The following is an 18625-nucleotide window of genomic DNA, read 5'->3' on the forward strand; positions in this document are numbered from 1 at the left end:
TGGCTATAATTACACACCACAGTGAAATTTTGGGGACACACCTTTCACTAGCAATCTGACCAAAAGTACAGAGGGTGAAATGTTACCTGTAACCCTGAGGTTGGGGTAAAAAATATTGTGTACACCTAACAGTCTTAATAGCTTTAAAAGTTGACACAAAGTTAGGCAATTCAATACAATTCTATGTTATATGATAAAGTCTTTCATTTATTTTTTGATTACATGTATATGTTTTTCGTGGCCTACCTATATTGGTGAAAATATATCACAAGACTGTACATTATTCTCCGCTTCCTGTCTAATGTCTCCTTGATCCGAACAGTTGTATCAGTTGGTGTCACATGTCACCACGTAGCCTAAAGTTAAAGTTGAGTTAAATATATTTATGAAGATCCGGTCTGAGTTGAACAAATCCAATCAATTGGTTAATAAATAGTCTTTTGACAGCAGGCTAACAACCCCGTTTGCTTTAACCCCACAGGATGGGGTTTCTGTACTTTTGCCAGGCTAGCTATCCCACCAAGCTAGCATGCTATGTGCAAGTCGCTAAAGAGACTGTTTATGACTACATACATTTGGATTCCTTGACGTACACACACAATACAGTAGACAAAAACATTTCCAATTCACTTGAATATAGCCAAAACAGACTTTTGGCAATATCTCTTCAAATATTTATTGAACTCTCCCACCGTTCATTGGAGATGAAGAAAGGATAATGCGTGTTTAACCTGAAATATATTGTTCAAACTTGATGCATCTACCTAAAAAGTTTGTGTTACATTTTACCCCATGTTATATTTTGCCCCGCTCTCCCCTAAATACCATGTCAGCTATACCAGTTTTAATCTTCACACCCACTACCATGTGCAAATTCTTTTTCTGAATGATGGATTGAATTGCCAGTACAGAAGTTCATTGCAGTGCTAGGATGATCAATCAGGATACAAGAATAAACAAACTGAGACTGTCTGGATATATAACAACCTTTATTTTAAAATAATTATTTCATAGATGCCTGAAACCTTTATAAATTGATTCCACTTTGCAAATGGCCCATAACTGTATAATTACATTGCATTTACATTGGCACTGTGTAATGCCACAGATATACACATGCTTTCAGAATTACTACTAGGGCTCAATTGTTACATTATTTCCTGCTTTTCCAATAGAATTATGATTATTTAATAGTTCAAGAATATATGGTACTTTAAAGCTATGAGGATCTGTAATTAGTGTATTTACAGTGTACATTGTATGGGACTGCCTGTTTATGTAAAATGTGACTCTATTGTCAACAGTATGCATTTAATACAGTCTAAGTGTATGATATTGTTACGTAGTTACTACTGTATATTAAGACCAATCTATTATCCTCTAATTGTTTTCAAGTATAATATACTTTTATTTGTAAATAAAGGTCAGAAAGTACTATGAGATATGTTTGCTTAATTATATTTTTCTTGTATTCAAGTAGAAATTAAATAAAGTTAGCTTAGTAATCTTGTGCATACAAAATTACATCGACTTTCAAAAATAAATGTAAAGTTTGTGCATGCAGCATCACTTTCAGGTTATTATTTAAAAACATTAGGAAACATGCATTAAACTTATTCACCTGAGATGGTAAAAAAGTTTCTCCTAAAAAAATTTGACATCCCAGATCAACTCATTGCTTTGTATTCTACTCTACAATGTCCTGTACATTCTAACAGAATATATATGCAATTGGTTGAACATATAATCTTGTTTTATCTGCCTATTTTGATATTGACTAAGCTGTGGTTTCAGCTTGATACAGGGAAATGGAAACACATGATGTGGCACTGATCTTAACAGTGTAAACATCTACACGGTTTGACAACAAATTTACAGAAGGACTTAGTACAATGTAGCACATTATGAATTTTTGTCCTTGTATCTGGTGCCATGGCAGCTACTGATCAGAGCAAAGGATAGGCAGGTAACTGATTTTTACATTTATTCTGAACCTGATTTAGATTTTTTTTTTTTTTTCAGATATAGAAAAACACTCATTTAAATATGTGTTGAAAGAAACCTCTTTACTTGGCTGCATCTGTGATGGCATTACCTTGTTGCTGTTCACAATAAATTATTTTGGCTATGACATAAAAGTATAACCTGATTTAACCTATCATAAAATTATCTTATATAACACGATCCACTTCATTATATTTTTAACAGTTTCACGTGGTATATAAAGATATTTTTTATAATCCATTATGTTTTGTTACAAATAGCTTTATGATAGCCGATGCTAGAGCATCAGTCTGGCTTCCACTGGTCACATTCCAGTTGCTATACCCATAGTTCATAGCGATCTAACATCCCGTAGATCTGCACAGAAAGGCTGCAGTTTATAAACATTCTGCGTGCAGCTATTCGGAGGTGTCCTAAACACAAGTCAAGTGGAAACTTTTCAAGATGGCTGTTATTCAAGAGGAAGAAAAATCACCTTTTTGGTATCATTTTTTACATACATTTGACTTACAATATAAGTGGAATGCATACATATAAGTCACTGATTTGTAAATTAATCCACAAACCATATTCACACTTTCTGACCTCAGTGGCTGAATATGATTTAGGTTCCAGTATACAAACATTGTTGACCAGCGAGCACCACCAATATCCAAACCAATGCAGTCAGACATATGTGCTTTATTACACTGTTTTTAAACAGTATATGAATGAATATTAGGTGTGCTTTATTTTTGTTAATACATGAATAGGCTGATAAACTTGTAAGGGAGATTTTTTTTTTCATTTATACTGTTTAGAATAAATAAAAACAAATAATAATCACATATTTGCTACCGGCTAACACCTTTAGGTCCATGTCTTCATGAATGTAGTGTCTGTTATGAATTATTAAGTATTCAGGATCGGCCCCAGAGTACAAGAAACACTGAAGTCAAAGAATCATGACTTCTCTGGTGTTTAAAACCTAGTATAAGGGCTGCAGAAAATGTTTTTTTTTTTTTTTTTTTAACATAAATAAATAAATAAATTAATTAATTAATTAATAAATAAATTTATTAATTACTTAATAATAAAAACTGTGCTTTTGGTCTTTTGTCTAAAATAGGAAAAAAATAAAAGACATTTATTACATTTGACTAGAATAAACTAATTGCCAACATCATTTGTGCTAAAAAAGAAAAGTATGTGAATGTTGCATTGGTCATTTCATTGTAACAGCAGGGTGTCCCAGGGTGATTTCACACTGACTTTGTGCCAGAGCTCTTCCAGTGGCACTGTTTTACAGCAGTGAACTGTCACTGAGAACTGGGGAGTTTGTGTTAATTATATCCATATCCTCAGGGCTGTTGAGCCAATTTAAAGGTGTGCTAGTTCCTGTAAATAATTACTTTACGTTTTTAAGCATACAGAGAGGTATGTTCTACATCATTCATGAGGGTTGAATATTTAAAATGCTCACTGTTCACTCAACAGACTGCAGACGGTCTATGGTCTTTCACAGAATATATTTCACCTTTATGTTTTAAAACTGCCACTTTCTGAGTAACTTTCTTGGAATTTATTCCACATTGGTTGTGTGCTTTAAGTGAGCTTTGAAAAACACAGAATTAAGAGATTTATTTAACTGAACAAAAATAAACCAGTTATTGGTTAATAAACCAGAATTATTATTATTCTTTTTTTAAACAAATACCGAGGACTAGGTATTTATTGGGAGCCTCCAATGGATTATGAACTCAGTGAGAATTATTACATAAGCCAACACATCTAATGGAATGTTTACTACCAGCTTCATCTTTCTTTTAAAGAAAGAACTACTGATGCAGGGCACTACTTAGATATGCCCTTCATGTGATACAAATATGAATATGCTCATGCAAATCAGTGACTGTTAGCAATACAGCCCTAGATACAAAGAACCAAAGGAGAGATCCCAGAGTGAGACTAAGATTCCAAAGGGCATTTATTCACTGTATTTGTAAACAAAGATGTCAGCTTTTTAAAATGCAAATATCAAAAAGTTAGGTTTGATCTGGAAACCAAATTAAAGATATTCTTAATTACCTTGCATTTTAAGCTTGCTTTTTTCCCCAGTGGAGGTTCCCTTTACGGAAGTTTTTAAGTGCAATACTGCATATATTAAAGGCCAGTTTGTAGTCCAGCGACAGTGTTGCTGCGACCGACGACATATGATGGATGTCACTGGTTTTAGCAACATTTGGTTTATACTTTGGGCGACTGTCGCCCTTAGGTTGCTGCGAAGGTCACTGAGAATGTTGCCCAGACAGAAAACACATTGAACTCTGACCCCTTTGTTGCCTCTGGGGCTAGCTAGCACATTAGCTAACTAATACACTGGATGCTGACAGACTATTGTGAAAAAAATGTCTAAGAGCGGTCATGGGGTAGCCTACCCATGTGGTCTATATGCATAGCCTATGACTGCACTGTACACAAGGATTATTTTAAGAAAGAGAACGCCTGGTCACAGATTGTTATTGATTAAGCACGTCTTTACAAAGTAATGTTAGCTATTTTGAACATCTTGTTTGGGTAACAAGTTAGGGCAGGTGTTCATTATACGATTTTCTCACGGGTTACAACATTGTGAGATCAGATACCCTCTCACACTTAACAAGGTTCCGATTGTGACAACCGGTCAGATGATTGAATAGACTATACGAGCTCCCGACCAGATCAGATGACGTTACAGTTGGCAAAACAGAGTGGGCAAAACCTCATACACAGAGCAACCTCCTGATTGGTCAACAGGAATTGAAACACAGAATCGGCTCGCATGACCACTCACACCTGATGAATTCAAGCCGACTGTCCCCAAATTTTTTTGACATCTAAAAAAACAATGGGCCCGTAAACCAGTTGAATCCCAATTAGAAAAATCAGGAGCTCGCAACTTGTATAATGTAAGGCAGCCCCTTAGCAGACTATCAGGTTAGATAACTGTCCTGCCTAGCAAGCATGTGAATAGCATTACAAATCGGCACAATTTACAATTATTATTGATAACAATGTAATTTCAATGATTGCTTAGCTAGACTGTTGATAATGAGATGCTCGGCTACAATCCAACACAGGAAGCAGCTGCAGCCATGTTACAGTACAAATTACCAATGTTAATATTTGGTGTTGTGAATAGGCTAGTTACAATGACACATTTGTGGTGAGCAATCTAGATAGCAAGCGTTTACGTAGGCTACTCCTGTGAATGTACTGAAGTTATTTGCTTTAACAGCAACTTATGTTATTAACAAATCCAATGTTATTAACAGTAGCCTACGTACATTATCGTATAGGGTTAAGGTTAATCTTTCAGTGGGCGATATTGGCTTGTGAGTTAGCCTGTGTTGCAGATTTGTTACAACAAGTGACATAATCTGATCAAATAAGCTCAGTGGCATTCTGGTGAAATCCACATCTTTGAACCTCAAGCATTCTCTAACTAGAGAATTGTACTCCTCCGAATGCTCCCTTGTACTTAGGCTATATCACAAAAATATGCCTTCAGTGTATGCTTTCTCCTTTTGAGGAGCAACAGACATAATCACATGTATTAAAGCTGCTTCTTCCTCCATTATCCTCTCAGTGTCAGCTGTTGCTGGAATGTTGCTGTAGTGTGTTTATACTTTTTACCAACGACAACAGCCTCTGTCAATGTAGGGCGACGATAGAACATTCATGAATATTCCACTAATTAATTTGAGCGACACTGTTGCTAGACTATAAACTGGCCTTAAGTGGGTTACAGAGGGAGAGCAACCAAAATAAAAATAAATTCATAAATAAAAAACCTGAGTCATTATTGAACATTGAGAACACTCTTGTAGAGACTTACGTAGGAGCAGTCACGTGTAAAGGTGGACATGGCTTTCAGTATTAAATTAAATGTGCCAGAGGGGTCTCATGTTCAGTGTTTAGCGTAGCTTGTAAAAAAGGAAAATCTGAATGATTGGCATGCATTTTAAGTAAGGCTTTCTGCTTGTAGATCCCTGGAAGGTAGAATGAGATGATTCATTGAATTATCATTTGGAAATAGTTTCCATGCAGTCTATTTTCCTTCATAACTTATTGAAGAGAAACAGTAATATAAAGTCAATGAATACAATAATCTCCAAAGAAAATTCCCATGAATTGAAACAGGTAATCTGTTGCTGCACAGAAGCTGAGCTTTGCATTCAATCGATTCAGTGTCTGGACCACTCTGACCATCATGAAATATATGACCTGGGAAGCCCATGTGGGCCTTAGCGGCATTAGCCTCAGTTTTCTACATTCCACTGAATTTGTACACAACCATTTAGGTGGAACGCTGTAAGGCATACTTGTACTATCTTCATAAATCCTTATGCTCTTCAGGGAAGTCCCTAATCGCAGTGCAAAAACATTGCAATAGTGTCTTCAAGCACTCAACCTATGCTTGCAAATGTGCTTTTCAAAATGGCTACTTCTGTACCATGTAAAGGAAAGGGGAAAAGGCAGTTAGATTTCTTTGAATATGTACACAACTTTGGATTCCTGGCTTATTACATGTGACAGGCGCTCAAGGTCATATGTCCACATTGAAGGCCTTCATGAGTAGGTCCAAGTCCCCAATGTTGGCAGCCTGGAAGAGTTCCGGTCGGTCTATCATGGAGAGTGCAATCCTCAGGGCTGCCCAGATGTTGCTGGACATGACCTGGTGACTCCTGCTCCTTCTCTGTTGGTTCAGGGCTGTCAGGAAGTTGCTCACTGCCTCCCTGTCATGTTGTAAGAGATTATCAGTTATTCACACTTAATTCTTTCTTCAATAGATTCACACTTCAGCCCATAATCACAAAACTCACATTGTACAGCAAACTTCTGGGGCCTCATTTATAAAACTGTCCTTGGATTTAAACTTAAATGTAATATTGAGATTGTGCTTTTGCTTGATTTATAAAAATAACCAAAAAAAAAAAGGTTGCTTACGCTGGTTTAAAGTGACATATTATGCACCTGTGGAATATAAATGTCAAATAAACTTCAATTCGAACAATAATGTGACTGCACCAACAGGGTATTATATTTTTATCATGATATCTTTATCATGTAATACATTGTACCGTAAGACATTCTATCACATTTTAAATACAACTCATCTGGAGCCTCATTCATAAAATGGTCTTACACTCAATTTGTATCTTAAACTGTGCTGTAGGAGATGCCGTCTGTTAGATGAAATGATAAACTGAGGTCCTGATTCACTGTGATCACTAAAGTGGTGAGCATTCAAGCACAAAATGGTTGCCATGCATCACCCAGGTGGGGGCCACACATTGGTGGTAGCTGAGGAGAGTTCTCCCCTCATCACTGTAGAGTACTTTTAGTATACAAAAAGCACTGTATAAATGCAAGTCATTATTATTATTATTATCAGTGAATGTACCAGTGCTGTATACGGTAGGTTAGCACTCAAAGGGTACCCTTCAGAGCAACAGCATCGTGGGAATTAACACAAAGTGTAGTCACATTGGGAGACAGATGACAGGTGTCGGCCCTGCTGAGTCACAGTGCTTTGGCCCTGACCTGTGAGCGCCCAGGTTGATGCAGCTGATGCCCAGGTTGTAGCGGGACCTGATGAAGCCGGGCTGCAACTCCAGTGCCTTGGTGTAGGCCTCCACCGCCTCCTCGCTGCGATCCCCATTCGCCAGTGTCGCCCCGAGGCGGTTCCACAGCAGGTAGTCCTAGAGACAAAATCACAGCTCGAGATACAGCGTGTAGTAACCCAACGACTGGGTTAAAGGTATTGAGTAATTCTGTTGGGTTTTTGGTTTTTAACCCAACAGTGGGTAGTTCCACACATTTAGCCACTGAGTGAAATTAATAACTTTTCATCATGCTATATTGTCAGGGAAAATGAACTGAAAATTAAAAGATGGGAAGCATATTTTTAATTGATGTAACATGAATTCCATACAAAATATTTTTTTACAGTGTGTATTGGGCTGTTCCATTCGCAAAATGAGCTAATTATATCAGTATACTATACATTAGGCCAAATAAGACTGGAATATCTAAGACCACTGCTGCTTTAAATGGAACAAGGCTATACTTAAGTATATTATTGAATTCAGTGCTGTCCCATTATATAAGCTATCCTCACCCATATTGCAAAGTCTCTTCTGGATTTGACTTGGTAATTATTCCACCTGCTGGGGAGTGGAACACACAGTACTCACAGTACTTTTTGACCTTTTGATGACTACAGGTAATAATTCATCATTTGTAATTAGGTTGCATCTACTGCTTCTAAACAACCTTTTTAGGTTTTAAAATTTAAATACTCTATTCACCAAATGGGAAAAAAAGACATGACAACAATACATATTGCTGAAGTGTTACTGTCCATGATGATTAAATATGGATAAGGCAGCCATCATGCTACTGTAGTGGTTAAAAACACAGGAGGTCCACCAATCACATATCATGTTGGTAACACTACAAAGAAGAGTGTGGGCAGTGATTGGTAAATACTTTTTAGCAACATGTTTATACGCATAGTAGGGATTCTAGATGGTTGAATGTGCAACAAGTTGAAGGGTGTGACAGCCCACTCAGTTTTGTTCGATGAATTGATACCAACAGATGAAATTTTGTTGATTTTAGTTAATCTTGTCAGTTTATTTGTGCACTATCTGCACTGAAGGAAAAGGCACTAAGCTTCACTAATTACAGAGTGACCAAATCACGGTCCGGTAAAATTATATCAATAATTTATAGATATTATGTAATCTATAAGTCTATGTCTAAAAATACAACAGTCACTTTTCTATAAAACTGTTTTGTTGTCAAATTACTGGTTTCTTCTAATAAAACTCAGGGTGTGGCTATGTTGTACAGGTTTGTAGACACTACAGCATAGACTTCACACTAACATCCACTTTTCCAAAAGTTTTTAATTGTCATGATGAATAAAATTAACAATGTTCATTTTGTGCACTCAGTAGTACATTTAAAATGGATTTGCTGGGTGATGTGTGTGTCCATAGGCCTGAGTGTATTACCTCTGGTCGCACGGAAAGGGCTGCATTAAAGGCTTCCACAGCTTTGTTGAACTCAGAGCTGAGGTTGAAAAGCACACCAAGGCCTGTCTGCAGGTCAGGATCGATTACATCTGGGTTCAGCTGAGCAGCCTCTAGGAATACTTCTTTCACCTCCACCAAAAGGGAGCTGAGTCACAACAGGCAGAAACAGGACTCAGAACCATATTACTCCACATTATGACTCTCAGTCATCTTACTCCACATATGATGACCATCTCAACCATCTAACTCCTTATAATTCCTTATGGTGAGTGGTACTTGGGAGGCCATCAGGGGGTCCATATTAAAGAGGTCTACACCAGTCATGTGGCAAGGGGCTACTGTAGATCAATTAACAGTCCAGCTCAGGTGCAGTACCTCTTGACCATCAGTTCCCCACAGGTGATTGTGGTGAGATGAATGCCTAATCAGGAATCATGTGGCATGTGAGTAATTGAGCTTAGTTCTCCCACATTCAGTTTTTTGCCAAAATAATATAATGCAATTTAACATGTAAGTTTATAATTTTCTTCAGGGTAAAGCCTACCTTCTAAGAACAGCAGGGAGATGTGTAAGAACCTGAATTGTAAAAGCTGGACTGAGTAGTCTTTTTACAATCAAAAGTTTATTTAATTCTGTGAAGCACATTTCATCTGGGGTTTGGGACCTTTAAATAATACACAATATTATTTTTTTTCTGTTTCACAGGCTGATTTCCTCTATATTGAATGACATAGGGTGCTCAAATAACCAGATATAAGATGACTATGCTATGTCAGCAGTACACAAATAAAACTGGAGGAATGATTACAAAATGCTTCTCTGCAGTATTCATATTTTGGTTGTATTAAATGATCAGGAGCTCAGGAGATGAATCAGCACAATTCACATCTTAAATAAAATATCATTAAGAGAATTCTCTCATAAGAGAAGATAAGGAAGGGAGGGGCATACCTTCCCTGGGCAGAGGTATGGGGCATCCTTTGTTGGTTTGTGGGTGAGCTGCTTAGTTGGTTGTTGGTCTTGAGCAGGTGCTTGTAACAGGGGTTATGTTGGATCCAGGAATGCAGGGCTTCACAAGCGCTCTGCTGCATGCCTATATTGGTCAGGCTCACGGCCAGAGCCATTAGAGCCTGCAGGTTATTTGGATTGAGCTCCAGACACCTGCATGCGGAAAAAACGGAGAAGGAGGGAGAGAGGGAGGGAGGGACAGACAGTGAGAAATATCGCTATCCTGTCATTAGACAAAGCATCACAAGCAACTACTGTAGTTACCTGCTGCCGAGTACATGAGTGTGCATCGTTTTACTTCAAAAATATTACCTAGCATTACTCGTATTGTATTGGTTTCCATGGGAATGGCAAACCAATACAATCAAATACATACAAAAATGTGTACATTGTTTAAAGTGAAGATCATATCCAGAGTGACTTAGATTGGACAAAAACATAAATACACACATTGTGAGCTACCAATATTCCCAGACCAGTGAGTGAAAATGCATCATCACTAGAGCATGAATTCAAGTTAAATATGCCAAACAAGAACCAAAATTAGAGACAGCAAGAGTGAAGGAGAGGAATTGAGTGGGGGAGGGGAGGGAGGCAAGGGAAAGGGAGAAAGAGAGAGAAGGGAAAAGAGTGAGGAAGGACAGGGGAGAACAGAATGCGAGACAAATGGGGAGACATGTCTGTTCTGTAGGACCTATGAACTGCTGTTCCAGGTAATCTTCTATCTAATTCAATATTTTTATTCAATTAGATTACTATTTCAATATTACTTTTATTCACAGTTTTGATGGGTTTTTCCCCCAGCCACTTCTAAATTATAATACAGTCTCTATTTAAATTAGTATTTCCTGATGTCAACTGTTTCCTTCCATTCACAATTACAATAGCTAAGCCAATTCTCTGGAGAGGAGCAGACGCATTTTCAGAGTTAATAATGTTGGAGTGTTGGTCTTCTCTCTTGCTATATTCCACTCCAGAACTTCAGCTGTACATGAATAGCACATGCTTTGCTGGGCCAGCATGCAATGGTGGGTCACCATGGTGCTAAACAGACATATCTGCGTAGCCTGTTTTAAAATAGAGCTGGGCAAATATTTTCACAAATGACCAACATTGCATGTATTTGGTAAAAGTTGATAATGGAGGGGGAGATGGAGATGTGTGGGAGATCACAACAATCACAATTTTTCAGTCATAAATGTGAAGAAATTATGTTAGTAAACTACAATTTTTACACGAGAGAAAACTGTCACAGCACATCCTCATGTAAATTTCTCAAATACCCTTTAATTGCAAATCATGCATGACATCATCCCATCTCTATTCATGTAATAATTCATTCACATGTTTCCTTTGGGAATTCCAGCATGTGGCAGTGGCCAATCGGAAGCGCTATTTTCAGGGAGGTTTAAGTGCTTTTCATTTCGTTCAAATGTGTTAGCGACAACAAACCTGTGCTGCAAGTGGGACAGCAGCCTTGCTGCTTGTGGCAACAATACACCATGAGACATGGGACTGATTCCCAGCATTGGTAAAACTATGAGGGGAAAGCCGTTACAGCGCATCAATCTTCATGAAAATCACTCAAACACTGTTTCAGTGGCAAAAGCCTACTTTAGATGCTTGCAAGACAGCAAGCGCCACAGAATAAAATAAGGATCCTTGCAGGACAGTAACCTACTAGAAATCCATTGAGATTCAGTTTGGGTAGCCAAGCATTTTAACCCCCCTGCCCCTCAAGCAATCCAGTGCTTGAGTGATCTATTTGAAATTCCCCTGGATACTCGAGCACAGAAGATCATCCAAATGCTCATATTAAGCTAAATTTATTTACAGTAAAGTAAATAAAACAGAACTAAATAAAACTGAATTTTATTTTGACTAAATTCAGGTTGTGCCCTGCTTGGTAAATATAGACAGATGATTTATTGCATGCGATGGTGGTTTTGGGTTAATTTTACCACCCATAAATGCTGATCAAAGGCATTTTCAATAAGATATTTTCACAGCATCTAGCTAAAATCCCAGAATTCCAACATCACATTAAAAAAAGCTTGTCAGAGGCAAACATTACAGCCATACAAGTGGCAATAAAGTTGACTTGTCTTTCTATCCCTGATCTTATTACGATGATAAAACCAGAATTCAGACAGCTGTTCAAAAAACCACAGCTATACTGACATGAAAAAATTCCCATCATAGAATCCCCTGTGTTCCCATTCCTTACCGCTGGAGAGACACAATGGCTGCTTGTTCATTCTCATTCTCCGCTTGTGTGGTCCCCAGCACTAACCAGGCCTGGGGAGACAGGGACATGTAAGACATAACAAAAGGTACATTCTCCAGACTGAAAAAGAGTACAAATTGATGATGATTTTCACACACTGACATAGGGCACTGCACAGTATAGCATGATGGGATGATGAGCGGAGATAATTACAAGTCTTGGGTTCTTTAAAGGATATGAATATAGAAGACAGTATGAATGCTCTTACTTTTATGTTTTTTATGACCTTCCGTACCTATGTGACCTTCTATATCTGGGTGCCACTCAAGAGTCACAAGAGCTAGCAATTTTGAATCTCTCAGACCTTGTTTTATGTTTGTGACGTCCTTGGACTGTGGGAGAAAACAGTAGTACCTGGAGGAAACCCAAGTGGACGTGGGAACAACATGCAAACTCCACACAGAAAGCCCCTGGCCAGGATTCAAACCTTGGACATTCTTGCTGTGAGGCAACAGTGCTACCCACCACCATGCCACCATTTGCTTAACTTGCTTGATTTTTTTGAACACATACAGTATGTTGAGGAATCCACTATGGAAGAACAGTTGATTTAATGATGTACCTGCTAATGATCTTAATGTCCGCCATCTTGGTGTGACTAACCGCAGGAACCAACAGGAATCTTTTCTTTGCATTACCTCCCATTTACAGTGGCTTAAGCTTCTATGAATTGGTTGATCTCTAAAATGACAGTCTTGGGTCTAATCTGAAAATATGTGCCCCTGAAAACCATGTCATGTGATCTTCCAGAAATTAATTGATGGTTCACAGAAACGCTGCACTGTTCAAAGGCTCTTGGCTCTGAGACTGAGTGACCTGCTCTAAAAGAAAGCCAAGACTCCCCCCCCCCCCCCCTTAGGGTAGGTAGGTGTAAATTATACAAGTAATAGGCTCCCAATTGTTTTTGTTTTTTGTTTTTTTCCAGATCGGGACCAAATTGTTGAAAATATATTCGGTCTTAATGTTGCAACTGACAAGGTATGAGATATCCTTCTGAACCAATCCGACTGGTCTGTGGGTTCCCAATTTTTTTTTTTGCAAGGCAAAACAATTTGGGCACTGTCGACTTGAACTTGTCAGGTGCGAGAGGTCATGCATGGAGAGTCTGTGTTACTTCCCATTCACCAATCAAGAGGAGGCTACAAGTATGCCATTTCGCTCGTGGTGCTTTGCCAATTGTATTTGACCTGTAATATTACTGTACAAATATGGCTTCAAAACATTTATGTAAAAAAGAGAAACAAGACAAACTTGTTGAGTTGTGGCAAAGAATTAGAAATACATTTATTTTGCTGTTCTTAATTTGTGTGGTGACCAAACCTTTGACTTCAGTAAAGCACAGTGAAATTACCATTCATCCCTTTTAACTGTCCATTTTTAATTCAATTTACCCTCACAGCATGGTGCAGTAATGAAATGTCTGGCACTATGATCTTTACTTCACTCTAGTGTGTTTTTCTGCACCTCTGCACTTTGAACTGATGCACTTGTTGTACGTCGCTCTGGATAAGAGCGTCTGCTAAATGCCTGTAATGTAATGTAATGTAATGTAATGTAACACAATGTTACAATTGATGGTGAATATCCCCCAACTAGTTGGAAGGACTGATCTGGACTGGGGCCTGTATAATCTATGCCATCATCAATTGGGAGCCCATAAACTAATCGCATTGTTACAGTCTGACTTTGCTCAGTGTGAGAGGGCATCCATACACCCAACATCATGACCTATGGGAAAAACTTTAATTAAAGTTTTTAAATAATTTACACCTGCCTTTACTGTCACTGCCCGCGACTGTCCTCAGTATTCTACTCATTGTGAAGCACCTTGACATCGCCATATGATGAGAAGTGCTATGTTAATAAAGTGTATGGCTATTTGAAAATATTGTCATGTTGTAAATCGGATGTCTTTTGAAGATTCTGGCAGAGTCCCAAATTCATTCCGAAGGCAAACTTGTCTGTCTTAATTAAAAGTGAGCATAAATCTGTCATTTGTGATGGATATTGATGTATTTGAATTTTGTCACTAGCTCATTCAGGAGACATACATTATTTGTTTGGCACTACTGAACTTCACAAGAGATGCAGACATAATAATAAATTATAATTTCATAATAACTTGCTACCATGTTGACAGTATACAGTTCAGGGATATGTTCGTTTTTCATTCAGTCTTACTTGATTGATCTGTCCATGAAGATGGGAATGGTATTTGCATTTACATGTGTAATAATGTGGAAAGTTTTTTGTCCGCAGTAAGATAGGCTAAGAATTGTTGTGTTACATGTAAGATGAAGTATGGTTCGGCAAAAAAAAAAAAAAAAAACAGCCCCCAATTTTCACACCTCTTCCTGCTTCTTGGATTTTCAGGTTTTATGAGTGTAAGGTTTATCTTCATGAGCATGATGCAGATCTTTAGGAATATGAGGATGGCTTGACTGAATGTGAAAACTCTGATCTTGGTTGAAGGAATTGCATTTGACTAACCACAGCTGATTACATCTACGGGAGAGCCTCTCACCTCAGAATCTTGTGGGTCCTGCAGGACAGCCGCCTCCAGCAGCAGGACAGCATTTAGTAGATCCCCCTCTCGGGATTTCTGTTGCCCCTCTTCAAAGGCATTGGGCCAGTCTTTATATGGATTTTCCGTGTGAAAATAGTAACCCTAAAGAAAATGGAAGGGGAGAGATAGTGCCTTCTACAATGCACAGTATGACTAAATCAGATTTCCCTTACTATGAAACAATGATAAAAAATAACAAACTTTCTAGATGTCTATAAAGCACAAATTTTGAAGCACTATTGGTCCAAATTTGTGAACAAATATCATGTTTTCACCCTGGTCTTGTAGTTACTTCATGCTATGACCATGTACAAGCACAGTACTCCACAGCACATTTCACACATGCAAAACAGTGGTCTGATACCTTCTCATGTGGCGAGATGTTGGGTAGATTCTGGCCTTCCGCCTCCATGTCTTCAAGCCAGTTTCTTTTTGCAAGCTCCTCCCACTCAGACTGCATTTTATCCCAAAATTCAGTATCGGACTGGTGAAGACAGACAGTAGAAACAGCACAAAATTTGACATACCTTTCTGATTTAGTAATATGCTTAGTCTTTTGACTTTTAATTTAATTTTGAATTTTATTATGCTTTGTCACAAAATTCTGCTGAGTTAAAATAAATCAGCAAACTCAACCAATAAATTAATCCTTTGTATTGTATAATGGCTTTTAAAATCAAGTGACAAAGTTTCAGTTGGCTTAGTGATTATAGTAGTTTTCAGGCAGTAACTGGAAACAATGCAAGCAATCCAACTCTAGTACTTATGGTACACATATTGATTATAAAAAGAATATTTAGTCTGTATTTAAATATGTATGATCTGTCTAAGTTAATTTCAAAGTTTGCAAGCCCTGAAGCTAAAAGCTCTTCCAGCAGTTTTAAACATTGAAAATATGGGCCCAGTGAGACAATCAGCTTTCTGCAATTTAAGTTCCACATTTTAATTCACATTTTGGGCATGTAAAACAAAAGAAGCTATATTTAACAAATCAAGGACATACAGATCATTGAACAACACATTAGATAATATAAAATGGTACATTAATCATTGTAAAGATTAATGGTAATTAATAATATTCAAATATGAACACTATCAGCTAAGGTAATCATTGGTAAAACTCATTACTGAAAAGAGTAGGTTAATCCCACATTGAGTAAAAGTTTTTTGATGTTCATAACATAAACAGTAAAGTGCAATTACACAGCCAACTGTGAAAACACAAGCAGCTTATTAAATAGTTGCAGGTAAATGTGGTTCTCTATCATATCATCACTATCTCTCCACCCAGACACATATTTCATGATCATGCGATTAAATAGTCATTTCTGAAATGAGCAAGAGCATGTTGATGTCATTTAGGTAATATCCATAAAATAGACAAATTTCATTGCTTCATGGCAACCATGGTTCTTATCATAGAATCTTGAAATTTGGATACATTTGAATGTGCATTGCCAACATACCCAACAGCGACCACTTTTTAACCTAATTTGCATATTGTGGGAGAACTGTCAGTTGCAGTGGGAGGGAGGCTGCTTTTCACACTCCAATCTGACTTTAGGTTCTAAATAGAAGTTGCTCAGGGGGAGACGCTGGTGGCCTTTTGGCATGCATAATCCAAACGCTGTGCCGTGCCCCTCTACCTGTGAAATGAATGCCCATGTGTGACAGTTATTCAAATGGCTTCCCAAAGCCAAGCTCTGGCTGTGCACAACAGCAGTGTCCATTAAACCTGACCTTGCTGAATTTATAGAAGTCCTCTGGCCTCTTTCATGCATGAGTGTGGATTACTGATGGACTAATTGCAGAGCAGCGAAAAAAGCTCCCAGTTTCAAAGTAAAAACATTAGTCAAGATCTGGAGATGTGCTCATTCACGAAGGAAATACAACACTTTATTATGAGGTCAAAATAGGTAATAGGTTTTATGAGAAACACATCATAAGTTATTATTGTGGATAAATGAATTTTGTGTAATTTCATCAAGTGTGACCTCATTTCCAGGGACAATTTACAGGAAAATGCATTGAGTGTGGCATAGAATCAGCGCAGGTAATGGAAAAGCCCTGGGCAGCTCCACACGCAACCAGCTCTGGAGATTAATTTCTCAAACCAGGGAAGTTGAATAATGTCGTGAAGGAGTCTTGCAACAGTAATTAAATGAAAACAGCACATACTGTATGTCAAATCATACAGAATCCCTTGAGTTCTGTTATTTTGGAGGAACAAACTGATACAGTCATGTAATTGCAACAAATGAATTGTACAATCAGCCAGAATGTCCAAAACTGTGGTAGATGGGTTTGTATGTAAATGTAAACTATACACACATCTTATTTTGGATTTCATTTTATTTAACCCGTGTTCTGCTTACTGATTAGCACATATGCAACTGTTAGCCTGGGGTAAACTGTTATCCTTTTTGCAACAATACTGAATATATACCACATATCTTTTTCTCAATTCTAAATAATATAAACTATATACAGTGAACTCCATAATGATTGGGACATATTTTCTTTTTTAATTGGCTGTATACCCAATTTCGGATTTGTAATCTAACAATCCACGTGGTTAAAGTGCAGATGTTCAGCTTTTATTTAAGGGTATTCTTTTAATTCTATAAATTTTGGTTTCATCATGTAGAAATTACAGTACTTTTTTCACAAATGCCCTCATTTCAGGTTAATGGCTGCCATTTACCTCTGCAAAAAAATATAAAAAATTGCTGTGCTCAGACTTAAACTGGGTGCATAAATGCCAGAAAAGTAATGAATCAAAGAAGAAAGAATGGTGTGCAGACCTTTGTTACTTCTCCGCCATTTACCTCTGCAAGAACACATTCAACAATGAAAGTGTCATTCGTTTGTGATAAATGTGAATTATATATTTTTAAATCCACTATAATTAAGCCATGGGTGCACGGATTACAGGCATTTAGTGGATGGTCTAATCCACAGCAATTTACACAATTATAAAAAAATATTTTTAAACATTGCATCCATTTATACAACTAGATATATACTGAAGCAATGGAGGTTAAGTACCTTGCTCAAGGGTACAACAGCTACCTACGGTGTCCTACCTGAGAACAGAACCTCTGACATTTAAGTTACCCATTATACTACACTGCGGCCAAATAAATCATGTTTATCTGTGAAAAAATGAAATAAAACAAGGTTTCCATGCAGTAGAATACTGATATTCATTGTTTTGACATTCTCTAATATTTTTCATCTTTTCTTATTATATGTAAAGAAACCACAAAGGTAAAAATACATAAAGTAAATCCAGATGATGAACAACAAATAGAAACACAAAACAAGAACCAAATTCTGAATTGGTTCAGACACTGGTCATGAAGTTTTCGTTTTTTATTCTACCTACTGTATAGAACAATTTTGAAAAGCAGTGTGTGGTTGTTAAGCAATTATATCTTCAGTATCCACAGCATCTAATTATAAAGGGGGAAATAAACTCATGATGTTGACACTGATGTTGTCGTCACTGTGAGGTCATCCACGAAGGCCCTTGAAGGTTGTCCTTTGCAAGTCTTGCCCAGAGGGTCTCTGCACTCTGTTTCAGACGACTCGGCTGACATGTGCATGACAAGTGTGAAGAGGATCACTGAGATTGTAATAGCAGTGATAATTCCTTTTCTCGAAATGAAACCAATCACGTTCTGTTGTCCCAGA

At 37.6% G+C, this 18625-nt stretch overlaps 1 protein-coding gene across 1 annotated transcript in view; it reads right to left on the bottom strand.

The window, feature by feature from the left end:
- Positions 1-988: 988 nt before the first annotated feature.
- The window catches only part of LOC135256870 (PEX5-related protein-like), a 55923-nt gene continuing 38286 nt past the window's right edge, over positions 989-18625 (bottom strand). The window contains exons 8-14 of the mRNA XM_064339108.1: positions 15294-15413; positions 14888-15031; positions 12304-12374; positions 10020-10229; positions 9048-9213; positions 7570-7727; positions 989-6761 (exon numbers count right to left, since the gene is read on the bottom strand). Of these exons, the coding sequence (XP_064195178.1) occupies positions 6572-6761; positions 7570-7727; positions 9048-9213; positions 10020-10229; positions 12304-12374; positions 14888-15031; positions 15294-15413 (1059 nt within the window). The 3' untranslated portion in view covers positions 989-6571. The remainder of the gene's footprint in view (positions 6762-7569; positions 7728-9047; positions 9214-10019; positions 10230-12303; positions 12375-14887; positions 15032-15293; positions 15414-18625) is intronic.

Source organism: Anguilla rostrata, chromosome 6 (genome assembly GCF_018555375.3).
Source record: "Anguilla rostrata isolate EN2019 chromosome 6, ASM1855537v3, whole genome shotgun sequence".
Classification (NCBI taxonomy): domain Eukaryota; kingdom Metazoa; phylum Chordata; class Actinopteri; order Anguilliformes; family Anguillidae; genus Anguilla; species Anguilla rostrata.